Source organism: Geotrypetes seraphini, chromosome 11 (assembly GCF_902459505.1).
Source record: "Geotrypetes seraphini chromosome 11, aGeoSer1.1, whole genome shotgun sequence".
Classification (NCBI taxonomy): domain Eukaryota; kingdom Metazoa; phylum Chordata; class Amphibia; order Gymnophiona; family Dermophiidae; genus Geotrypetes; species Geotrypetes seraphini.
The window spans coordinates 130,905,443-130,932,820 of NC_047094.1; the positions used below are offsets into that span (position 1 = coordinate 130,905,443).

The 27,378-nt window shown below is 44.0% G+C and overlaps 1 protein-coding gene across 1 annotated transcript in view; it reads left to right on the forward strand.

The window, feature by feature from the left end:
* Window positions 1–6,709: 6,709 nt before the first annotated feature.
* The window catches only part of TGM2 (transglutaminase 2), an 82,666-nt gene continuing 61,997 nt past the window's right edge, over window positions 6,710–27,378 (forward strand). The window contains exon 1 of the mRNA XM_033962998.1: window positions 6,710–6,921. Coding sequence (XP_033818889.1) covers window positions 6,912–6,921 — 10 coding nt within the window. The 5' untranslated portion in view covers window positions 6,710–6,911. The remainder of the gene's footprint in view (window positions 6,922–27,378) is intronic.

The following is a 27,378-nucleotide window of genomic DNA, read 5'->3' on the forward strand; positions in this document are numbered from 1 at the left end:
AATATGACGGCAGAAAAGGGCTGTAGCCCATCAAGTCTGCCCACGCTAATGACCCACCCCCAGACTTCACCCGGCTAGAGATCCCACATACATATCCCATTTCTTTTTGAAATCGAGCATGCTGCTGGCGTTAATCACCTGCAATGGAAGTTCATTCCAATGATCGACTACCCTTTTGGTGAAGAAATACTTCCTGGCGTCGCCATGAAATTGCCCACCTTTTATTTTCAGCGGATGAACTCCTGTGGTTGAAGGTCCTTTAAGAAAGACGATATCATCTTCCACCTCGATGCGGCCCGTGATATATTTAAAAGTCTCAATCATGTCCCCCCTCTCTCTACATCAGGTAAAATCGATAAAGTTAAGCCAATAGCTTAATTAGAAGATTTAGAAATTGCAATGGGTTCATTTACTGACCTGTGTTGAATCTACACCTTTTCCTTTGAGAATATAAAAGAATTCCGCAGCATAATATTATGGAAGCAAAAACTTGTGCAAAGAATACTGCGGAGCTCATTCGATCACACTACCTTACGGGAGGCTTGGGCCCGTGATCTTGAAGTCGAATTGCCTGATGATGTGCTTCTGCAGGCTGTCCGTAGGTTGCCTGCCTTTAGAAAATAAACGACTCTTTGGGAGCAACACTATAAGTTGATCTTCCGCTTATACATTTCTCCTAGGAGGGCGTGTCTCTCTGGTTTTCGTGAGACTGCTGCCTGTCTCCGCTGCCGGGCTCCTGACGCGGGCCTGGGTCATATGTTTTGGACTTGCCCTCACATTCAGACTTTTTGGAATGCAGTTTTTGTATTTGTGGAGCGTATTTGGAACATCACGATTCAACGCTCACCTTTGTTCTTGTTTGGAGCTGTTCCCCATTATTACCCTCGTACAAAGGGGGTGGCTGCTTTCCTTAAGTGGACTGTCCTCATTGCCCTGAAATGTATTTTGCTGAAATGGCTGGAGGGTGATGCACCGGATTACTCCATTTGGCGTTGCCGGATGATTACTCTCCTGATGTTGGAGCGGCGAGATGTGCAGTACTTTTCCTCTCTCCCTGGCCGTACATCTCAACGCGTTTGGGAACCATTTTGGACTACTATGAGTCCTTTGGCTCGCAGCTCAACTGACTCACTGTTTTTGTCTCATTTGTTGTACCTGGTATGCCTGTTTCTTTGATAACTTTCTCGCTGCAACTGTTATATTTAGAATAATAATAATAATAACTTTATTTTTCTATACCGCCATAATCTTGCCCTGTTGGGCCGCCACGTGAGCGGACTGCTGGGCGCGATGGACCTCAGGTCTGACCCAGCAGAGGCACTGCTTATGTTCTTATGTTCTCTCAATTATTAATAATATAAGAAGCCCGAAATACAACTATACGATGGGAGGGCTGTTATTGGGTGAGAGTACCCAAGAAAGGGACTTGGGGGTAATAGTGGACAAGACAATGAAGCCGTCGGCACAGTGCGCAGCGGCCGCTAAGAAGGCAAATAGAATGCTAGGTATTATCAAGAAAGGTATTACAACCAGAACGAAAGAAGTTATCCTGCCGTTGTATCAGGCGATGGTGCGTCCGCATCTGGAGTACTGCGTCCAATATTGGTCACTGTACCTTAAGGATATGGCGATACTCAAGAGGGTTCAGAAGAGAGCGACACGTTTGATAAAAGGTATGGAAAACCTGTCATATGCTGAAAGATTAGAGAAACTGGGGCTCTTTTCCCTTGAGAAGCGGAGACTTAGAGGGGACATGATAGAGACTTACAAGATCATGAAGGGCATAGAGAGAGTGGAGAGGGACAGATTCTTCAAACTTTTGAAAACTTCAAGAACAAGAGACCATTCAGAAAAATTAAGAGGGGGGGCAGTTCTTCTTCACCCAAAGGGTGGTGGACACCTGGAATGCGCTCCCAGAGGGCGTGATAGGACAGAGTACGGTATTGGGGTTCAAGAAGGGATTAGACAATTTCCTGAAGGAAAAGGGGATAGAAGGGTATGGATAGAGGATTACTATACAGGTCCTGGACCTGATGGGCCGCCGCATGAGTGGACTGCTAGGCATGATGGACCTCTGGTCTAACCCAGCAGAGGCACTGCTTATGTTCTTAATGATTATATTGTTATGAAGAATTAATATCAATTTCCCAAATACATTTCCATCCCCCAACCCCCCCTCCCCCGGATGTGTAAGGAAAAACACACTTGATATTTTTGAGATCATTGCTAGTTTGGACCCCTGTAGAACTTTTAAGGCATTTCAAAATGATGCCCTAGCAGTAAAATTTGTAATAATTATTAAACGAAATTTATTAACTAATTAAATAATTTATTGAACCCTAAAGAATATACATATGATTGAAAAAATAAGGGCCCATGATGAGTTTACATAAGTTTCCTGCCGTTACGATCTAATTGTTGGACGGTGTGGTGAGGGGGGGGAGGGTTACTGAGGCCTGTAGGAATTACATGGTTTGAATTCTTTAATAGAAGGTGATTTGAGTTCTCTAATACTCACTTAAAATGTAGGGTATGGTTGAACTATGGGCAGATAATGGGCATTCTTGGGCTAACCAGTTAGGGCCAGATTTTATAAAACCACATGGCATGGTTTTCACTCAACCACTAGGCACCATTTATAGAATCCTGCCTAGCAACACCTAGGCAGGGTTAGGTATCTCTAGGTGTTCTGGAGGTAGATGCCAGTGTATTAAGCCAGGTTTTACTTGGTGCCTAACTCGTACACCTAGCAATGCCTAAGTCAACCACACCTATTCTCAAACCCTGACCAGGTCTAATTTTCAGGTAGGCATCATTAGGCATTGGAAGGCACCCTAACCTAGACATCGCTGAAATCTTAATTGCTAATTTAATTTTGTTATTATTTTTTGGGGGGGAGAGGGGATTAGCTGAAAATTGGCGTGCTCAACTCCCACCCCAATTAAACCAATTAAAAAAAATAGTTGCAAATGGGAACATCAGCAAACTAGCAAAAAGTAACAAAAAGGCATGGTAAAAATGGTCTTGGCATGCAGGAAAGACCATGTAAGGGTAGGGTTATCAGATTTTACTTTAGTAAAATCCTGACCCTAGACCTGCCCCCCAGGCCCGCCCAGTTCTACCCATCCCCGCCCCATTATGCCCCAGTCCCGCCCCCAATCCTGCCCTAGCCCCACCCCAGTCCCGCTCCCTGCTGCCTGCCCAACGCAATTTCAAGGAAGCTTTTCAAAATCCAGACAAAGCGCCGGGTTTTGAAAAGCCATCCAGACCCTCAGTCGTGTCATCAAAAAGGAGGACATGTTCAGAGAAATCTGGATCTCTGGTAACCCTATGTAAGGGTGCATTAAGGCCACATTTTACTGTAACTGTAAGCTGTGTGGTACTGCCATGAAATAATTCCCACTGAGTGTGGATTTCTGCGCCTAAAGTTAGACGCGAGAATTTAAGCCAGGCCAGTGTAAATGCTCACACCTAATTCTAGGTAGTTACGCATGTATTCTGTAACACTGTGCCTAACTTCCAGCTAGGCCTCTGACTTGCCAATGCCCCTCCCACTGACACGCCCACTTTGGAATTGCCCGCCATAGAAGTTAGATGCAGTGCTTGTAAAATACCTTGTAAGACATTTCCATGCATAAATATGATTTGACTCCGATTGGCACTTGTTAAGGACAATTAATAGATCCTTAGCACCAACTTAAGTGCCAATTGACTAAGTTTCGTGCGAAAATGAAGATCGCCCACAAAATTCTATGCCTTACCTTAGGTGTCATTCATAGAAAGCGGGATACACGCCTACTTCAGAATAATGTGGAATAACCTTATTTAGTAATAAGGCCCTGAGTCACTCTTGGTTTTAGTCCTGTTGCATCTATACACTTGCTTTCCACAGAAACCTCCCTACCCCCCCCCTCCCAGAACTACAAATCCTTGCTCCATCTAGATACTATGGTGCAACCTCAATCTATCCCTATGGCATGGTGTTATCTGATAGTCTGAGTTTAATCTGTGACTAAGAACTTTTTTGTAATTTAGGAAGTGCTCATCCGTTCACTATGAGCTGCTTAGTTCCCCTTTTTTCTCTCTTTATTCTGCCATTTCTGCAACAATGAGGCCAATGAATGAAACATGTATTTACGCACATGGGAAGAGGAAATGGACACCCAGTTCCATAGCCTGCATGCTATTTCCTTTCTAAGTGGCACCGCATAAGTGAAAAAGGTTGAAAAAGCTATTTCAATTTAAGTTAAGCAGTGTGTGGGGCAGCGGTTAGAACCACAGCCTCAGCACCCTGAGGTTGTGGGTTCAAATCCCACACTGCTCCTTGTGACCCTGGGCAAGTCACTTAATCCCCCCAATGCCCCAGGTACATTAGATAGAGTGTGAGCCCACTGGGACAGACAGGTAAAATGCTTGAGTAAAACCACTTAGACTATAAGTGGTATATAAATGCTTAAATAAAATAAAATTCCAGAGATGACAGACTCAGCATAAATGAAACAGAAGAAACAATGGGCTATTTATTGACCGCCATTTTGAAGGAAGTCACCCAAGACAGTGTACGGCGAGAGTTTCTTTGTACTGATATTATCCCCTTTGTAAGATTTATCATATGTATGCCTTACTTTATTATAAACAATAAAAATCATTGAACTTAAAAACAAACATAGGCAATAGACAATTACAACAGTAAAATTAATCAAATAACAATATAAGTATGGCACAATAATAATAATATTTTATTTTTATATACCGCCATACCTGGAAGTTCTAGGCGGTTCACAGCAATCAAGTGTAGTACGTACAATACAAATCATCTAAAATTCGACAAAATTAAATGCATACAATATAGGAAAAATACAGTTTTAAAATAGAATAAAAGATATTAAGTTAAACGATAAGATACATTAAGAACCCAGCCTGTTGATTAGTTGTGCTTTTAATCTGTTTTCTAAAATCAAGATAATAGGAAGCTTCTAACACAATTTTGGCAAGCCATGTATTCAATTTGGCCACCTAAAAAGAGAAGGTTCTCTCAACATAAGAACATAAGAAATGCCGCTCCATGGGGCGGTGGATGGCCTTGTCCCCGTGCCCGCAGTGAGCATTTTTTTCCTCCCACCATTTCAGCGGGTTGCCCGCAGGTAACTGCCACCGTGTCATTCTCTACCTTAGTGCACTGTTGTAACACACTTTAGTAAATCCATCTCTAAGCAACTACAAACCTTCTCTTTCTAGATAGATCAAGTTTTCAAGTTTCAGGTTTTATTAAAATTTTGATGTGTCGCAATATCATAAATTCAAAGTGCTTTACAATTAAAAGCAGGGTCTCAGTTATTAACTACATCAAACACACGAACATTACGGACTTCTACAAAGGGGAAGTGGGGAGAACTACAATAAGCAAAGTAAAGAAAACATGAAAGGTAAATACAAGGGGGGGAGTAAGAATTTTAAAAGTGTAATAAAAAAAAGGAAATTAAAAAGGTTTTTTTTTTAAAAAAAAATTTCTCGAGGCCTAGGACAAAGGAAATAAAAGTTTCTGCAATGAAGGGGGTCAAAAGAGAATCCAGCGATTATGTCTCAAAGGCATCCTTATAACCAGCATTTTAACAGTCCTTTAAATTTACCTAACGATTTTTCTTCCTTAATAAGTGCTGGTAAAGAGTTCCATATTCTGGGCGCGGTAACCGCAAAGATCGTATCTTGTCTTGTATTTATTATACTAAGGGATGGAATTTACTAGAAGGTTTTCGTCCTCAATGGGCTTGATTCACTAACCTCAATTGCGTGGCCGATCCATGCAGGTCTGACGAATTCCCAAAACAAGAAAAATTAAAATGAGAGCGATCGGAGGAACACCCCCTTTCGACCGCACAGATCGCTAATATGCGACCTCGACGCATGCGCAGACCATCTGTAGACGGTCTGTGCATGCATCTAAGTTCTGTCCGAGCTGCGACTTTTTTTTTTTCCTACTTTTTACTTTACTAGCCCAGTGAGCCCATGGTTTTCACCCACTTTACACCAGCAGGTTCAAACCACGGCCTCGCAGTGCGGGGAAGGGCAGGAGAGGTTCGGGGCAGAGAGATAAATATTGTCGGGGCAGCAGAGAGCAGGGCAGAGAGCAGGGTGGCGATGGAGAGTCGGAAAGGACGTTTGCGACTGGTCCCCAGTTGATCGGCCAGCCCAGTCGGTTTGCAAAATTTGTTTTGTGAAGCGCGTCCCTGCCTACTTTGTATCTTGTTCCCATCATTTGCATGCGCGGCTCGGAATCAGATCGGCGGAGAGGTACGTGAATCGGGCCGGAGTAAAATCGGGTCGCACGGGGTGGGAGGGGGGTGTCGCAAACCGATCGGTCCACGATCGGTTTGCTTAGTGAATCTATAACAAGCACTACACAAGTTTTAAGGGATGGAATTGAAATTCAATTCTTCATTTTGACCATGAGGCTGATGCGATGCTATTTTTATTTGCGGAAGGACAGATCACTTCTCACATACAGGGGTGGGGGGAATCCATACTAATATCACCTTTTATTTACATTAAGCAGAACATTACTGCTAGAGGGCGCTGTTTCCTTAATAAAGTACCACACACAGTTATTTTGAATAGATGAGCATGTGAGAAACCTTTTCAATTATGCAATCTGGCTTGTGGTCAGCCTTCATCACTCGTCCTGTTCCTTTGAAAGTTGGTCAATTGTTGGAAACAAAGCTGTGTTGCTGTTGGAAGGATTCTCCCACACACACACACCCCCTTTCCCAACAGAAGTGGTATGAAAGTTGCCTGCACACATCCGTCCTGTCCAAGGGGTGGGTGTGTTATGTGTGTATAAATTGACAGAGCTATAACCAAGGGCTCATTCGCAGCCCAACCAGTGTGACCTAAGGCTTCCAGATCGCTTTGCTATGGCTCAAGGTAATGTACCCTCAGTCCTGAAGGGATCTGAGCAACATCTACTTGATCATTGCTTGTTGATTTATGAGAAGAAACCATAAGAATGGCGATTTTGAAAGTAGGGGTGTAGAAATTGCTGTCTTGGTAGTTTATTTTTATACCACTTAGAGTAAGTGGTTTACATTCAGGTACTCGAGCATTTTTTCCCTATCTGTCCCGGTGGGATCACGCTCTCCACCTAATGTACCTGGAGCAAATGGGGGATTAGGTGACTTGCCCAGGGTCACAAGAGTGGGATTTGAACCCAGAACCTCAGGGTGCTGAGGCTGTAGCTCTATCCAAGGCGCCACACACTCCCCGGAGGTGATGAATTAATCAAACAGAACTGCAATTGATGACCTCCAACATTTAAGAAATGGGAACGCATTTGAATGAGTTCACGGGATTTTCGGAATTAGGGGCTGCACTGACCTTTTAAACCAGTTTGTTTAAGTTAAAACAGTGATATAAATGCATGAATTGAAACTCAGATAGGTTCTTTAAAGCTAATTTTTTTTTTTAAAGACTTTAATCTTGCAAAAGGGTGTGTATAGTTACTGTGTACGGTTGTCTAGTCCTTCCCTTAGGCAAGGACCGTCTTGTTCTAACAGATGGGCAGACTAGATGGGTCGTTTGGCCTTTATCTGCCGTCATGTTTCTATTTTATATTGGCTGGTTTTGATATGAAAGTATGTATTGTGCTATTTCTGTTTGAAGAATGAAGGTGGGACAGGCAGAGAGGACGGCTGTGAGATGAAGCAGAAGCCATATGAGCCCCGTGGAGAGAGAAGTGACTACACTTCTCCCTCCGTATTCGCTGTGACAGGAGATTATCAGAACTGCAAATATAGAAAAACCGCAAATAACTTTTTCTTATGTTATTCGCGGTTTTCTATTACAAACCATCGTGAATATGGTGAAACCGCGAATAATATGGTGAGACACCTGGCTTGTTCCTGAAGGAGAGGCAAAACACGGTGAAGAAAGTGCCGGAATTAGCGATTTTTCTTTGTAAACGCTTGGTATCAACGATTTCTCTATGCAAGCTGATGTAATTGGGGGGAGGGGGGGGGGAGAAGCCAGCAAGCTAAAATCATGAATAATCGAAACTGCGAGTGCTGAAACCGCAAATATGGAGGGAGAAGTGTAGATAGGGTAGACTGGCAACCAGGCAGCCTTAAATGGAAAAGAACGGTGACGTGAGATTTTGGGCTCCTTTTATCAAGCTGCAGTAGGCGATTAACGCGCGGAATACCGCCTGCCGCGCTAGTCGCTAACGCCTCCATTGATGAGGCGTTAGTTTTTTGGTGTGCCGCGGGGGTTAGCACGTGGTGAAATGTCCGAGGCGCTAACCCCCATAGCGTACCTTGATAAAAGGAGCCCTTTGTTTAGATTATTAGACGTCAACAGGCAAAGATTTTCAGTCTGTTTGAGGTTCTTGATTTTTATTTAGACTTTGCTTTGTTCAATTGTTTTCATAAAATGATTTCAAGTTGTGCTGGAACTTTCCGTGCACACTGGTTGACCTTCATGTACTTAACAATCAATTTAGCAAGTACTAAATATTTTAAAGAACACTTAGAGCTCTTTTTCCTAAGCTGCGGTAGCGTTTTTAGCGCGCCCTGCCCCCCCCCCACGCTACGCGGAAAAACTAACGCCAGCTCAATGGACGTGTTAGCATCTAGCGCACACACTAAAACCACTAGTACAAGCTTAGTAAAAGCAGCCCTTAACAAATGCGATGTGAACTAATCCAAACACATCCCTATTAAATGATATCCACATTTAGTGCATGCAAGAGATGTAATATGTGAAGCTGGATCTTTCTAATGAGCTCTTTCTGGAGACATTTAAGGAACAATTTCTATAAAGTTTAAATTTTTGTGCCCATTGCATGCATAAATGTTTAAAATATAAGATAACCAAATACACTATGGCAGGGGTAGGCAATTCCGGTCCTCGAGAGCCGGAGCCAGGTCAGGTTTTCAGGATCTCCAACAATGAATATGTACGAGATGGGTTTGCATGCACTGCCTCCTTGAGATGCAAATCTATCTCATGCATATTCGTGGTGGATATCCTGAAAACCTGACCTGGCTCCAGCTCTCGAGGACCGGAATTGTCTGCCCCTGCACTATGGGAGTATAATACCTCAAACCTGTGATTAAATAATCAAATAACTTAACCAAATCACAGTTCTGAAAACATAATAAAATTAAATTATATGTGTAGTGCTCAGACCCACAACCTATATAGTGAAGTGATCATAGTATTGGCTGCCCAACTGGGTCATCACCGAACTCACTTATCTTGCCGCCATTGAAATGATCCAAATAAACTCCACTCAGAATTAACTTATCTGGATAGACGCAGCTGGAACATCGTGGGTCCCAACCTTTGGCCCAACCATATGCCTGCTTAGTGCTTTAAAATACTCCTGAAGCTGAGAAACATATGCACATATAAATATAAAATATAACATATATATATATATATATATATATATATATACTAGTCTTATAGCCCGTTACATTAATGGGTGCTAGAATATATGTGTGTGTGTCTCTCTTTATTTCTTTTTCTCTCTCTCTCTCCTTAGCCGCTTTCTTTCTTTCTGTCTTTCTTTTTCCTTGGCTGTCCATCACCACCCCTTGCCTGCTCCCCCTGTCCATTCTCCCTTCCTTTTACCTCCCCTGTGTCCACCACCACCCCTTCACTGCTCTCCTTATGCAGCAGCAGCCCTTCTCCCTATGTTTTACCTCCCCCCTGTCCAGCAGCACCTTCCTTCTCCCCCTGTCCAACATTAGGCCTCCGTTCCTTTTTCTTCACCCATCCCCTGTCCATCAGCACCTCTTTCCTTCTCCCCCTGTCTACCTTGCCTCTCCTCCACCGTCGGGAGTCAGCGCCAGGAGCTTTAACGGCTGGTGGTTCCGCGTTGAAACAATCCCGCGCCTCTTTGAAAACTGTCATGCCACTGGAGCCAGGAGGCGACGGAGAGGGCAGGGGGTGAGTCGCGCATGCGCACTTCCTAGCTACAGCTCACAGAAAACGGACGCACGCTTAGGAAGTGCGCATGCGCGGCTTACCGTTTTATTATATTAGATATATATATATTATATTTTAGTCCTTCATATATGGCCTCCAAACCATCATCACCTGGCCGCCTGGCATAAGAAAGCCTAGTTGTCCAGCACAGAGGCAGCTTAAGCCGTCTTGAGGGTGGGTTAGGGACTCATGGAGAGGAGGACCCATACCCATAAGCCCCTGTAATCACTGCATTGATACTTAAACATGTGCATTCCCCTATACACCCCCAAAACCCTTTTTTACTGGCATATAAGTGGCTCCTGCAGCCATAAGGGCTATTGGGGTGGTAGATAAGTGGGTCTAGGGGATTCTGGAGGTGGTTTGGGGGGCTCACCGCCACTTATAAGGGAGCTGTAGTGAGGAGAAGACATGGCACCCTTTTGGTGAAGTTCACAGCAGTGCCTGTAAGGTACCCCACTATTTAGGTGCCCTGTCTGGGTGTTCTGTCCATCACTTTGCAGGCCCCTCCCACATCCAACAGGGCTTGTCTAGACGTTTTGGACTTGGACGGACAGTTGGACGAAAATGTGCTTTAAAGATCGACGTTTTAGCGGCTTGGACGATTAAATCTTCAGGACGTATAATTGGACGATTTTCGAAAGTCAAAGGACGTTGGACGTCTCTTTCGAAAATGGGACTTAGGCTCTTTTTAACTTTGGACGACTTGCGAAATGGACGTAGACGGACTTAGACGTCCCTTTCGATTATGCCCCTCCACGTCTGTACTTTGTTTATTCCACTCAATCTGTAACATCTTTAATCATTGTAAACCGCATAGAACTTCACGGTCCTGCGGTATATAAATTGTTATTATTATTATTTATTATTATTACCACCTCAATAGCTCTTATGGCTGCAGGTGGCACCTATTTGGCAGTGTAGTAGGGTTTGGATGGGTTTTGATGGGCTCATCCTTAATACCATAGATGTGGTTAGAGTGCCTTATGGGCCTGGGTCCTCCTATGGTTCACTAGCCCACACACCAGATGCTACTGTTCAAGAGCCAGGTGTGTACTTTTTTGTTCTCATTTTGTGTAGTGGAAGGGGTCACTGGTGGAGTGTGGAGGTGCCTTACCTTGATGCATCAATTTACTGTGATATATTCAGGGATGTTGAATATAGATCAAGGTCAGAAAGAAGATCAACAATATCTACTGGTACAACTGACCTAAATTGGTTACAAAACCTTTGGAGAGTGATCAAACTTAGGTTTATAAAAATACTCAGAGATATGAAACTCTGTAAGGAAGGCTGAAAAACCTCCCTTGGGTGAAGAGTTCACCTTCCAGTCATTGGTTTTTTTTATAAACACTTTGATCACTGACTCCAAAGATAGTGTATTTACTCAGTTTCAAAAAAGTTTCACATAGTTATTTAGCTGTATATTTGAAAGTCACTGTATGGTATATATAATGCTGTTTACACTTAGCTTCAGTGGGATTTTAGGGGGTCCCAACGTGGCCCCGTTTCGTTCCCTGCCTCAGGGGACCCGAATAAAGTTGTTCAAAACTGGTGCCTGGTTTGAATAAGTGTGCATTCGTGACTGTAGAAAAGCAATTCTCTGCTGGAAAGTCGATGAAGTAATTTCTGAAAATTCAAAATCGCCAGTTACCTTGATGCATGGCAGTGGTCCTCTGATCAGTTTGGGCACTTTTGAGGCATTTAGAAGCTTCTAAAACAGGTCTAGCTTCGAACATCTAAGTTCCGTCCAGGTCATCTTGCACAACGTCCATGACTAACCCGCCCAAAGCCCACCCATGACACGCCTCCACCACACCCATCTCGAGCTCTGGATACGCAGAGGCTGGGACACCTTGCTAGACATCCAGAAAGGTGGTTTTGATTATCATCCAAGTGCCGATGCTTTTTGGATGTTTAAATTTTTCGATTATGAGCCCCATAGCCAATAAGCCACGTAAGTGCTATTACAGTTTACAGTTTATTTAAAATTTCATATACAGCCTAGACAAAATCAGGATATAGGCTGTTTACAATAAAATATAACATCAGTTAAATATAAAAAGAATGCTGTTTAAAAAAAAACCCCAGGAAAAACATTTTAAAAACATTCTCAGAAGAAAAGAAGCACTAATATATCTTCCGTTCCCCCCCCCCCCAGACTGAAGATTAGATTATAAATTAAAATAATGTTTTAAATAACCTTTTAAACATATTCTGTAAATACGGGGGAGGGGAGAGGGGAAGACATTTAGAAAATTAGTAAAAACAAAATTATTTAATTGATTTGTAAGTTAAGGATTTACTGTTTTACTTTTACACTGTATGTATGTACTGATGATTTTATATTGTGTTTTATTCCCTGATTGTCCAGCACTTCTAGTTGTAAACTGCCTCGAACTATTATGGCTTTGGCGGTATTTAAAAATAAATTATTATTATTATCTTATAGTGCAACTTAGCAAGTAAAATGTAGCAATTTACTGGATAGTTGGTTCAACATTGCCTTGATAATGAATGAGACTGTCGAGAAGGGCTTTTTATCTACTCAGATAAGTTCAAAGAAACCTCCAGTTAATTAAATGCTGGGTATTATGCCAATTGTACCCTCATCACCAATACCAGTCAAACCTTAAAGAGGAAAAAGGCCTCAGAAACTACGGGGTACAGCTTTGCAACGGGGCTATGAGAGAGAGCTAGACGAACTCATCGGCTGCCTCCTCACCCCCCCCCCCCCCCATGCTTCTATCATCGGCCAAAAAAACCTCATTGAACATTGTAAATTTCAAAGTCCAAACGCACTGGCAAATATCTCAGCAAACTAAATATGTAAAGAGAAGTGAAATGCAAATGCAGTACTCCCCCGAAATTCGCGGGGGGTTCCGTTCCAGGAACACACGTGAATTTTAAAAAATCGCAAATGTGGTTAAGGGGCTGCTTGAAGGCAGGAGAGGGCAGGTGGGGCGCCGGGGGGTACTGAAAATCATTTGCGGTATTTTCCGACCGCCACTTCCTGGTATGCCAGATAGCGTGTCAAAGCAGCTCCTGATTGGTGTAACCCCTGCCTTTAGTACAAGGAAGTGGCGGTCGGAAAATACCACGAATTACTGAGTCCACGATTCGCGAACCGCAAATTCGCAAGGGTTTATTGTATAGCTTATCTTTTAGATGTTTGGCTGAGTTCATTCACTTCTCCGTTTCTGATCACATAAGAACACAAGCATTGCCTCTGCCGGGTCAGTCCGCTCCCGCGGCGGCCCTCCAGGTCCTTGACCTGTAAGTTCCCTCCACCTGAATTGTTTATGCCCTTAATCCTGAAGTACCGTGTAAAGTACCCCTCTATCTATACCCTGTCATCCCTTTCTCCTTCAAGAAGTCATCCAAGCCCTTTTTGAAACCCATTATTGTACTCTGTCCTATCACCTCTCCTGGAAGCGCATTCCAGGTGTCCACCACCCTCTGAGTGAAGAAGTACTTCCGAGCATTCGTTTTGAATCTATCTCCTTTCAGTTTTTCTGAGTGCCCTCTTGTTTTTGATGTCCCCGCTAGCCTGAAGAATCTGTCCCGCTCTACCTTATCTATATACCTTTCATGATTTTATAGGTCTCTATCATGTCCCCTCTAAGTCTCCGTTTTTCCAGGGTGAAGAGCCCCAGCCTCTCCAGCCTTTCGGTATAAGCAAGGTTTTCCATGCCCTTAATCATTTTTGTTGCTCTTCTCTGGACCCTCTCGAGCATCCGCCGTCTCTGTGCAGGTTTATGTTTGTAGCCGGTAAAAACTCTTCAAAAAATGTCTGCACTTTTATTTCTTTTAAACACTATTTGTTAAATATCTCAAAAGCAAATTTACATCACTTTTCCACATAGTCACCCTGTTTTATGATACATTTTTCCCGGCAACCTACTAAGAACATGAGAACATAAGAATAGCCTTACTGTGTGAAACCAATGGTCAATCAAGCCCAGTAGCTGTTCTCACGGTGGCCAATCCAGGTTACTAGTACCTGGCCAAAACCCAAGGTGTAACAATATTCCATGCTACCGATCCAGGGCAAGCAGTGGCTTCCCCCTTGTCTTTCTTAATAACAGACTATGGACTTTTCCTCCAGGAACTTGTCCAAACCGCTATTTGCTCTTACCACATCCTCTGGCAACGCGTTCCAGAGCTGAACTATTCTCTGAGTGAAAAAAATTTCCTTTTATTGGTTTTACGAGTATTTCCCTGTAACTTCATGGAGTGTTCCCTAGTCCAGTGATTCCCAACCCTGTCCTGGAGGAACACCAGGCCAATCGGGTTTTCAGGCTAGCCCTAATGAATATGCATGAGAGAGATTTGCATATGATGGAAGTGATAGGCATGCAAATTTGCTTCATGCATATTCATTAGGGCTAGCCTGAAAACCCGATTGGCCTGGTGTTCCTCCAGGACAGGGTTGGGAACCACTGCCCTAGTCTTTGTCATTTTTGACGGAGTGAAAAATCAATCCACTTGTACCTGTTCTACTCCGCTCTGGATTTTGTAGACTTCAATCCTATCTCCCCTCAGCCACCTCTTTTCCAAGCTGAAGAGCCCTAACCGTTTTAGTCTTTCCTCATACGAGAGGAATTCCATCCCCTTTACCATCTTGGTCGCTCTTCTTTGAACCTTTTCTAGTGCCGTTATATCTTTTTTGAGATAAGGAGACCAGAAAAGAATGTTTTTGGGTGAGCGCGAAAATACGGAAGTGCGGAAACCTTTTTGAAGAACCCTCGTAAAATGAATGCTCCTGCCACACGTAGCCAGCAGTTAAATGTCCATCTTGCTATGTATTTTGGAACAGGTGCCAAGTTAGAAGATCCTCTTCTAAAACACTGGCAAGAACTGTACTTCTCAATTCGAAAGTTCTATATCCTTTCTACCTGTACAGTAGCAGGATCACTTCCTTCTCGCGCTATAACAGGGCAAAGATTTTCCATTCATATGGCTTTTTCCTGATTTTGAGGCACTTTCGTTTGCTTACCACATTTGTTTCATAATTTTCTGTTAAAGGACATTAGAACTAGTTAACGCATGAATTGATTGTACACATACCCTCGGAGTCGATGAAGGTCATCCAAATTTGAATGCAGATCCTGCATCCACATGCAAAATAGGTAGTTAATGATCTCTATGATTTAATTATTGGAGCTAACGAGCATTTAATTGGATCTAATTATAATTTGCACCAGTGGTATAGTATGGATGGCTGTTCCGCCCCGGACACCATCTTGGGGGGGGGGGGGGAGGTTGCTAGCACCCATCCTCCTTTCTGACCTCCTCTGCCACGTGTGTGTTCCCCTTCCCTCGTAACTCTTTAATTTTCCCGGCATGAGCAGCATCTCGAACTTGCAGGTCACATCTGTGTCGGCTCTGTCTGATGCACACAACTGCACACAACATATATCCAATACCCATCATAGCATACTCCAGAGGAATTACCCAGCCAAACTGGCATCTCATATTAAACAGAAACACATACTATCAGCCCTTCACATATCAACCCTCCACAAAATTAACAACTAGAAAACCAAAAAATCCATACAATACCACAATACTACCCCACCAAAGATCACTCATATTCCTGAAAACAACGAGCAACTCACCAATAGAATACATCCCTCTCAAATGCGCCTATATGAACATCAGAGCCATTGGCCCTAAAACAGAACGCATAAAAAACTGGATAGAAGAAGATAATCTTTCCTCACAGAGACCTGGCTCACCTCTGATATAGACCCCAGAATAACTGAAGTCTGCCCAAAAAGCCACAAAATGACACTGGTATGCAGAGAAAATAAGAGAGGAGAAGGAATTGCCATCATAGACACAGACACATTAAACATACACCTACTAGACAAAATAACAGACCAATACATGGATTTACTTGCCTGTCAACTCTCAAGCACATCACTTAAAGGAACACTCACATGCATACTATGCTACATAACCCCAAGTAACTGGAGCACAGCCAAGCAAATATTTGAAGAATTTATCTATCGAAACCCCCTAGCAACTACCTACAACCTCCTTCTAGGAGACCTCAACCTTCACCTTGAAAACCATTCCTGCAAAAATGCTGAAACCGTACTAGCATACCTAGAAGCCCTAACATATAAAATCTTAGATCCTCAAACTACACATGAAAAAGGACACCAGCTGGACATCGTAGCATACATGTCCCAACAGACCTCACACCCAGAAATTCAAACCTTAAACGGAAAATGGAACCGTTCCCTTTGGTCTGATCACTACACCTACTCCTTGGAAATCAATTGGTCCTGTAACAAATACACTTCAACTACTCAACAGACTACCTTCCTCTCACGCAAATATATAGATCCCACAGTATTCTGGACAAAAACAGACACCATAATCCAACACTACACATCTAAAGACTTCATCTCAAAATGGAACCTGCTAAGTAAGGCCATCCTAAGCGAACTAGCCCCAGAAAAACCTAAAACCAAAATCCACAGAAAATCAGACAAGTGGTTTGACAACGAACTTCTCCAACTCAAAAGACAATGTAGACAACTGGAAAGAAAATGGAGAAAAAGCGATCAAGAATCCACAAAAACAGCATGGATAGCAACAAACCGAAAGTACAAACAAAAACTGAAAGAAACAAATTGGAGATGGACCCCAAGACTCAAAAAAGCTATTCCAGCTACTAAAAGTCCTCACAAACACAACACCATACATAAAGAACAACAATTCGCCCCCACCTACAGCCACCCTCTTAGCTACGTACTTCAAAAACAAAATCGCAAATATCAGAGCCTCTTTCAACGGAACACCCTCACACATAGAGACATCATTTCCACCAACAGAAAAAGAATCAGTCGCAGCAGATAGAACCTGGTCCTATTTCTCACCTATAGAATGGGCAGAGTTCAATAATCTTTATAATAAATACAGCCATGCAGCCTGTGACCTCAACCATTGCCCCCAATACCTACTGAAAAACTCAAGCATATTATTCCGCTTCCTACTTCTACAATGGATATACTCATCACTACTAGAGGGTTATTTCCCACAAGAACTCAGCGAAATCATAATAATTCCAATATTAAAGGACCCTAAATCTAATCTAATCTAATCCTTAGGTTTGTATACCGCATCATCTCCAAGTTCGTAGAGCTCGGCGCGGTTTACAGTAGATGAGATAGGAAGGAACTACAACAGAGGGTTAGAGATAGAAGTGTGAAGAGTGTTTAGAGGTTTTGGGATGCCAGATATAAGAGTTTTCATGATTCCTAAATTGGAGAGAGGCTTACATTTTTTGAGAAAAGCCAGGTTTTCAGACGTTTGCGGAAAACTTGGAGAGAGCTCAAGTTCCAAAGAGGGGAGGTAAGGTTATTCCAGAGCTCAGTGATTTTGGAGGGAGGTCTCTAGCTTTCCTGTGTGGGAAATGCCTTTTAGCGAGGGGAAGGATAGATTTAATTTGTGGGAGGATCTGGTGGTATTAGGGTTTGAGGAATTCCAAGAAAGAGGGATAAAGGGAGGGAGGATACCGTATAGGATTTTGAAAGCTAAACAGGCGCATTTATAGTGGACCCTGGCAATTATTGGAAGCCAGTGAAGCTTGGCCAAGAGCGGGGAGACATGGTCAAATTTACTTTTAGCGAAGATGAGCTTGGCTGCGGCATTCTGAATCTGCTGGAGTCTGTGGAGGTTTTTCTTAGTTAGGCTTAAGTAGATAGAGTTGCAATAGTCCAATCTGGAAAGGATGATGGATTGGACAAGGAGGGTAAAATGTTTTTGATGGAAGCAGAATCTAACTTTCCTCAGCATGTGAAGGCTGAAAAAGCATTTTTTTACCACGAATTAGAGGTGGTCATTGAAGGACAATGTGGAATCAATGATGACGCCCAAGACATTGCTCGAGAACTCAAGCTGCAGAGAGGAGCCAGAGGGTAGTGGGATGGAGGTGGGTAGGTGGTCTAGATTTGGGCCGAGTCAAAGAAGTCTTGTTTTGGACTCATTCAATTTCATTTGCACAGTATGGGTCCAGGATTGTAGGTTCATTATACAAGAGGATATGTTCTTAGACAGGTTGGTGAGGTTCGAGTCGGTCTCGAGGAGGACGAGGATGTCATCGGCATAAGTGTAAATTATTTCAAGGGTGGATAGGTGGAGGAGTTTTAGGGAGGACATATAGATGTTAAAAAGGATAGGAGATAGTGGAGAGCCTTGCGGGACTCCACAATTCGGTTTCCAGGGGGAGGATGAGATGCCATTCCTGTTAACAATGTAAGAACGAGAGCAGATTGTAGGAGGACGGCAAACTTGTTTCGAGAGTGAAGTTGTTGAACCCTTGAAATCAGGGAAGACAGTAGGGATTCGGAGCTGAAGTTAGGACGAAAGCCATATTGATAGGGTAGAAGAATAGAGAATCTCTCTAGGTATGATGAGAGTTGGGTAGAAATGATGGACTCTAGCATCTGGTTAGGAGAGGGATATTTGCAATTGGACGATAGCTGGATGGTATGGAAGGGTCAAGGTCAGATTTTTTCAGTAGTGGGGTCAAGGCAATATGACCCATTTCTGGGGAGAAATTGCCCGACTGAAGGGCGGAGTTTATGAGATTGGTGATAGAAGAGATGGCCTGTGTGGGAATGTTCTCGTATAGGTAGGAGGGGAATGGGTCCAAGCAGCAGTTACAGGATTTCAGTTTGAGGCAGAGATTGAGGACCAAGGATTCAGATACGCGCTCAAAGGTGGTCCAGGATCTGTCAGCTGGGATAGGGTTGGAGACCATTAGGGTGGGAATGAATCAGTGGGCACCAGGGAGTTATAGGAGACTGAAGGAGGGAAGGAGCATCTCAAGGTAGAAACTTTATCGTTGAAGAATTTTGCTAGAACATCGGCTGAGGGAGAGGAGGGGAGCACGGTGGGGTCTCTTTTGGAGGTTAGGGAGTGCCAGATGTTGAATAGTGTACTGCTCTGATTGTTGGACCTGGAGATTTTGTCACCATAGAAGTTCTTTCTTGCTTTTTTTAGCGCTGTATTGTACAGCTTGATATTGACTCTCCAGGACTGTCTGTCTATGGGACATTTTGATTTTTTTCCATATGCGCTCCAGAGCTCGGCATTTCTGTTTTATCTCTCTGTGATATGGGAGGTACCAAGGGGCCTTGTATGGGTAGGAGATGGATTTAGTGGAAAGAGGAGCGAGGGAAAGATAGGTGGATTCGGAGAGAGCGACCCAGTTATGCCAGTTAGTACCTGAATCTGCAGGCTTAGGGGCAGAGGAGAATAGATTGAGAAATTTAGCCCAGAACAGATCGCTTGTGATTTTTTTTTGCGGAAGGTAATGGGGTTGGAAGTATGGGGTGGAGCCCTAAGGTGCGACATAAAGATGGGGAGACAGAAAGCCCCTAGGAAGTGGTCAGACCAGGGGACATGTTCCCAGCAAGTGTCGTCAACTGACGTCTTATGAGCGGTAAGATCGAGGAAGCTAATGAGGTCTAGTGTGTGCCCCTTTTCGTGGGTTGGGGATGGTGTAGGGGGGAGGCCAAGGGAGGTGAGGAAGCTAATAAGTTCAATCGTGTTCTTGCTGGTGATGTCGTCTAGGTGGAGATTGATGTCTCCAATGATCAGTAACCTTTAGAACTTGAGGAAGGCGTTTGTTATAGTCTCAAGGACGAGTTCGGAGGAATTGTTCCAAGGGGTAGGTGGACGGTATAGGAGCAGGATGCCCAGTGGGTGAGGGTGAAGTTCATCGTTGACAGAAGCAAGCATGTATTTTAGTGAGGTGTGGCTACCCCTTTCGAGGAGCTGAACATCGAAAAAGGATTTGTAGAGAATTGCCAGGCCATCTCCTTTACGGTTAGATCTGGGTGAAAAGAGACCTTGGTAGCCATGGGAGCAAAGTTCATTTTGTGTAAATAGGTCATCTTTTTTAATCCATGATTCCGTGATGCATAGGAAACCAGGGTCAGAATCCTCGAGTAGGTCCTTCAGAATTTGAATCTTGTTGCAAGCGGATCTTGCATTGCAGTAAAGTGTTGGGACTGGGGTGAGCAAGTTAGAGGCAAGGTTGGGGAGATTGGCAGGGGAAGCAAACTTTAAAGAAGCATGGTTGATTCTTCGGGGGTTTTTTTTGGGAGGATGTGGTCTGGTGCGAATCAGCGTGGGGATTTTGAGGCCAGGGTAGATATTATTGGTATTCGCGGAATTGAGAAGATCGGGAGAAGGAGGTATTACGCAGAGGGTGGTGTTGAGGGAAAAGCAAAGTAGGAGGAGAAAGAACCACGAGGGTGGCTTCATGGTGAGAGGTTGGTGAGCCTTTGGTGAGCTTTTGGGTTGTGAATATATATATATTTTTTTTTTTTTGGGGGGGGCGAGAAAGTTAGATCGGGGGAAGAGCTAGGCAACTTGGTATCTAAACAAGAAGAGGATCTGGACAACTAGGTAGTGAGAGGACCAGACAGACGTAGCATACCGGAATAGAACTAGTATAGAGGTAAAGGAGAGGGCTTAAATATTGCACTCGTCCCTTAACATTGAAAGCGCTTAGCAGCTAGATGGTGTCTTATAAGAAGCTGTGAACAAGATCAGGCACTTAGCACTAAATAGTGTCCTATGAAAAAACTTTGAGCAGGACAAGCACTTAGCAACTAGAAAGTGCCCTATAAAAAGTTTTAAACAGATCCGAGCACTTAGCAACTGAATAGTGTCCTATAAGAAAAACTTAGAACAGGGTCAAGGTCAGGCGCTAGCGACTGGATAGTGACCTAAAAGAAAACTTTGAACAAGGTCAATTATAGCATCAGGATTCGTGGGTAAAACAGAGTTATCCTGTTTGCTTAAGGGATGTGAGGTGGAGGAAGGAGGTAGCAGGATGGATGAGAGCTTCCTCCTTCCTCTGCCTTGGAAGTCGCTGGGGGGGGGGAACTTTCGGCAGCCCTTAAGGGCTGAAGAAAACTCCGATGCTGAGGCAGGCAGAGTCAGCCCGAACAAAACCTGCACAGGCAGGAAGGCTTTTGGCGATCCCCGGTGGCTGGTGGAAGCAGGGGCTCTAAAGAGTAAAAAGCAGAGCCCTCCTGCTTGATCGGTGTCAGGCGGAGGAAGGAGGGACAAGATGGCGGAAAAGGAGCAAAAGACCAACCATCCAATTACAGACCCATTGCCTCAATCCCATTGTACATCAAACTGAAGGAAGGTCTCGTAGCAAAAACTTTAGCCTCTTACCTAGAGAATCACAACATACTCCACCCCACACAATCGGGATTCAGAGCCAAATACAGCACGGAAACACTACTAGGAACACTAATGGACACTGCAAGACAACACCTCTGTACAGGCAAGAAAATTCTGCTGATACAACTAGATCTTTCTGCAGCCTTCGACTTGGTAGACCACGACATGCTTCTACAAACTCTCGACTCAATAGGAATCTCAGGCAAAGTACTTGCATGGTTCAAAAGATTCCTACAATCAAGAACTTACAGAGTCAAAACAATGCAAGAAAAATCAGAACCATGGTCCAACCCCTGCGGAGTTCCCCAAGGATCACCCCTATCACCTACACCAGGGGTCTGCAACCTTTAAGACATAAAGAGCCACTTGGACCCGTTTTCGAAAAGAAAAAAAAACTTGGAGCCGCAAAACCATTATAAAACAAATCTAACACTGCATATATTGTTTCTTATCTTAATGCTATATACAGGATCACTAAATTGAAAATAAAATCATTTTTCCTACCTTTGCTATTTGGTGATTTCATGAGTCTCTGGTTGCACTTTCTTCTTCTGACTGTGCATCCAATCTTTCTTCCTTTCTTTCAGCCTCCTGTATGTTTCCTCTCCTCCAGACCTCATTCTCTCCCCCAACTTTTTCTTTCTGTCTCTGTGCCGTCCCCCAAGCCACTCGGTTTGCTGCCACCGCCATCGGGGAACAGCCCCCAAGCCACCGCCGTCCCAAGCTTTCCCTGCAGAAGTGTTGCGCTGACCAGCATTCCGCTCCCTGACGTCAATTCTGACGTAGGAGAGGAAGTTCCGGGCCAACAAGGCATTTCTCCTCATTCCATCCAGCCTGAGCCCCATCTCTCCTTGATCCAGCATTTCCCTTCTGTGCCTGTCAGAATTACCATTCCACCTATTTTCCAGCATCACCCTTCTTTGTGTCCATCTCACCTATATCCCTATCTCACCACTTTTTCAGAATCTTCATTTGTCTCTGTCCTTATCTTTACGCCATGTTCACCATTTGCCCTTTCAATGTCTTTATCTCCCCCCCCCCCACACTTTTTCAGCATTACTTCTATGTCTCCTCTTCATGTCCCCTCTGTATCTCTATCCTTATTCAGTAGGTCCTGCTTACCCTTTCTCTTCTTTGTGTCACTATCTCCATTTTCAGCTTTCCCCCCTTTTCCTTTGTTAATGTACCCTGTAGCCAGAATCTTTCCACCCTCCCTCCACTTCGGCCCAGCACAGTATGAAATATTCCCTTTTGTTTCCCTCCCCTCTCTCTTTCTCTCTCTCTTCTCCTCCCTCACCCACGAGTCCTGCATCTGGCCCTCTCCCTTCTACCTGCACCTGGCAACACCCCCCTGCTCCGCGGCTCTCTTCAGCAACTCGTCAGCAGCGGTGATCAAGACAAGCTGCCGACATCGAGGCCTTCCCTCTACGAGTCCCGCCTTTGTGGAAAAAGGAAGTTGAAACAAGCGGGACTCGCAGAGGGTAGGCCCCGACGTCAGAAGCTGCTGCTGAGTTGCCGAAGAGAGCCGCGGAGCAGGGGATGTGGCCGGAAGCAGGTAGAAGGGAGAGGGAGATAGGAAGGCTGTAGATCTCCGGAGCATGACACCGACCCCGGCCAGGATGATTTCTTTTTCAAGCACCTTACAAGTCCAGCGTCGCGGGGGAAATAGCCATGCTGAGCAGTGAGCTCAGCACTACACAGATGAAAGCCTTGCTTGCTGATTGGTCCGGCGGGGCGGGGCCGCCGACCAATCAGCAAGCAAGGCTTTCATCTGTGTATGTGCTGAGCTCACTGCTCAGCATGGCTATTTCCCGCCGCGACGCCGGACTTAAGCTGCATGCCTGCGTGACACACTACCGGAGCCGCAGCAAAGGTGGAAAAGAGCCGCATGCGGCTCTGGAGCCGCAGGTTGCCGACCCCCGACCTACACTATTCAATATATACATAGCCTCCCTCAGGTACATGGCATAATTTCATACAGCTACGCAGATGACATCACTATTCTCCTACCCTTCGACCAACCAGAACCCGTCATGACAAGCACAATACACAAAACCCTCGAATCAGTTGCAATTTGGATGACAGAGCCCAAATTAAAATTTAACCCTGACAAAACAAATTTCATCCTACTAGAAAACAACAAAACTCCAACATTAACTAATCTTGTAATAAACTCGATCTCATAACCAATACAACCTACACTAAAATTACCTTAAAAATTATATGTCATCGCTTATTCTATTCCTTCAAATTTTGAATGTAATTCTTGTTTTAGTTTGGATGTAATCCGCCTTGAACCGCAAGGTAATGGCGGAATAGAAATCACTAATGTAATGTAATGTAATGTAATGTCAGTTCCAGGTCCTGCGGCTAGGAATTGATGCCAGAGGGAGGGCTGACATGACGCGGACAGCAAGTTCGCGATGCTGCTGGCACTGGGAACATGAAAGAGGTGAAGGGAAGGGGGAGCACACGCGTGGCAGAGGAGGTCGGAAAGGATGAGCACGATTGATTTTCATGCGCTCAAATTCGTAAAGCTTGTCAAAGAAACAAATGCGTGTTAACCAATGCCTATCCCAGAGCAATGGTCAGACCACACTTGGAATACTGTATCCAACACTGGTCTCCCTACCTAAAGAAGGATATAACCCTGCTGAAGAGGGTGCAGAGGCGAGCCACGAAGCTAGTAAAAGGTATCGAGGATTTGAGCTACAAAGAACGCCTCGGAAAACTGGGATTGTTCACCCTCGAGAAGAGAAGGCTGAGAGGGGATATGATAGAGACTTTCAAAATACTAAAAGGATTCGACAAAATAGAGCAAGAAACATCGTTATTCACATTGTCAAATGTGACTCGGACAAGAGGTCATGGACTGAAACTGAGGGGCACCAGGCCCAGGACAAATATCAGGAAATTCTGTTTCACACAACGAGTGGTGGACGCTTGGAACGCTCTCCCGGAGGAGGTTATGACGGAGACCAGCATTCCGGATTCAAGGGCAAGTTGGATGCACACCTTCTCGCAAATCACATTGAGGGATACGGGTAAACAAGGTCTTCAGCAGGGAACACCTGGCTTGGCCTCCGCGTGTATGGGTCGCCGGACTAGATAGACCTAGGATCTGATCCGGTGAAGGCATTTCTTATGTTCTTATGTTAAGTTCAGCCTCTTTTCACCACTTCTTCTTCTTATGAACTCTAACATTCGTCAGACTTTATCATTTCTATAGTGCTGGTAGACATATGCAGCGCTGGACATTAAACATGCAAGAGACGACCCCCTGCCCAATAGAGCTTACAATCTAATTAAAACAGACAAAAAGGACAAATAGGGGTTAGGGAATTTCTCACAGAGGCAATGATAGAACAAACATGGGTTCTTTACAAGTGAGTGGGTGTTAGCAGTTAAAAGCAGCCTCAGTGGGCCTTTATCCTAGATTTGAATACTGCCAGAGAAGGAGCTTGATGTACTAAGGCAGTCTGAGCCAAATATACTGTATGGTGCAGGAAGATAGAAGGAATGGAATCTGGCGTGGGCAGCTGAAGAGACGGGTACAGATAAGCGACTTATCTGTGCCCTTCTCATCACTTTATCCCACTCTTTTGCTACCCTGAGGCCACTGAAAAGGCCTGTGATGATTCAGAGCACGGTAGAGACTTTGGCAGAGCGCCAGTCTAGGTTATTTCCGCAGTGTACACTGCATGCCAAAATCTCTCAGGTTTTACAGTCCTTAGAAGTCATTTGGATATTTTTCTAAGAGATCCATTAGCCCTGGCTCTTACTCTTAGCCTATGACAGAGAGGAAAGAGGTGTTGTATGAGTTTTGAGGGGCTGCTGAAAAGTCCTTAGTCCAACCAAGAGGAGAATGATGTGGAGCCGTGAAACGCAACTTTTCTTGACACTTTTCATTTCATATCATTGAAACCAAATGTGTTAAGAAATGTAGGGAATAATTTGTAAGTTTCATGGCTTCACATCATTCTCTTCTTGGTTGGGCTGAGAACTATGCAAAGGCCCCTCGTATTGTGATGTCATAATGCCTCATTCCACCAATGCCTAAGAGCCAACCTCATCGGTGATGTCACAGTGGCTTGGTTTCCCTATACTTCTGCCAATTTACTAGATGCATTTGCCTCATTTGAGGCGACAAATATGGAATAGCTTGTAAGTTTCATGGCTCCATGTCATTCTCTTCTCGGTTGGGCCTAGGATTTTTTAGCAGCCCCTCGTATACTGTAAGACAATGGTCTCAAATTCAAACCCTTTGCAGGGCCACATTTTGGATTTGTAGGTACTCGGAGGGCCTCAGAAAAAAATAGTTAATGTCTTATTAAAGAAATGAGAACTTTGCATGAGGTAAAACTCTTTATAGTTTATAATTCTTTCCTTTTGGCTAAGTCTTAATAATAATATTGTAATTTATAGCTAAAGAGACATATCAAGAAACTATTTTATTTTACTTTTGTGTTTATGATAAACATACCGAGGGCCTCAAAATAGTACCTGGCGCAAGTGGCCCCCGGGCCGCGGGTTTGAGACCATTGCTGTAAGACAACTAAACACCAGCCCCTGGTGGGGACAGGGGTTGAAACAAGTGGGGTAACAATGCTGTCCCCCCCCCTCCCAACCCGTGAAGGCTGAGCAAATGACCTAACCCCTCTACTGCCCACTGTGAAAGTCTGTACACAGACCGCGGAGACTCTGGGACAACTGAAGTAGTTCAGTATTTTGGGGGAATGTGGTTTGAACTCCTGCCATCCCTTTGAAAGTGTTTCTGTCGGCGATGCCAGAGCTGTCACACTCTTATACACCTCCATATAGTGTTTCTATTCAAAGCTGGCAGACCCTGTTCCAAAAAAGTAAACACGGTTTGCATTTCAAAATGAAAGCAGCTAGGTGTGAATGCCCTCGTAGACAAGAGTTCTGTGTGTTGAGATATGTGGTGCAGGTGTGTCTGTGTACTCTTCTAATTTATAGTATATGTGATATTACAAGCTGATGGAATGGAATCAGCCCTGGGGTTCCTGGTCTGGCACCTCATTGCCATTACAGGCTGTCAGCTGTGGTGAACCACAGAACTCATACAAGATTTAAACAGAGAACAGAAAATAAGTGCGTAAAAGCACCCACTGTGGACAGACAGCCTAATGGGTGGTGTAATAAACTTAAAAAAAAAAAAAAAGCGTACTGACAGTCAACTACATTGTGAAATCATTATCTTATGAATCTGATTAATAACGAATAATAACAAGTCATTTATTTAAAAAAATGATATATTGTATATTACCCATACGGTTTATATAATAACAATCATAAAATGTTGAACAAAACATCCATATTTCAAGTGTTACAAATCACCATAATTTAAAAAGCAGTCGGCGGGCACAGAAGCCATTTTCAGATCCATTCTAAATATAAAATCTCAGCGCAAGAAAACATTAACAATTGGGGGTTTTAACGTTTTTCTTAAAATTCATCCTAGAAATGCAAAAAAAGACGCAAGATTCCTGGCAAAAGCATTCCAAAGCGTTGCGCCCGCTACCGGCAACGTGGCCGCACCAGCCTTAATGCGGGAGATTGACACTTGGTTACATGAACCGATCTGCAGCCCCCCCTTTTCCTGTCGTAACGAGAAATACAAATCCACACACGCAGGCCCTTATGATTCAGAACTTCCTGGTGCCTGCCAAACTGATACTCTGTTACGTGCTCATAAACGTGTTCCTTCTTTTCACCCCCAAAGTCGTCAGAACGCATTATCCTTTAATTCCAGCAGGCTTCCCAGAACATAATCTAACCTGTGTACACAGCACTGTTAAAGCAAACCAGTATTTTAGTCATCAAAACCCCCTGAGTGAAGGAATGCAGTGGCTGTCCATGCCTAGGAAAACACTATACAAGAACCCACCTGCAGTGCTATGATTTGTTCTCACAGCTCATCTCCTGTAGCCAACTCTAATTAACCAGATACAGGGCTCTGAGTCCATTTATATACCACGTATGCCCTAAGTGGTTTACATTCATTTACCTCTATCTGTACCAGTGGGCTCACACTCTATGTAATGGGTCAACGGGGGATTGAGTGACTTGCCAAGGAGCAGCATGGGAGTTTAACCCATAACCTCAGGGTGCAGAGGCTGTAGCTCAAACCACACATTCTCCCACTTAACT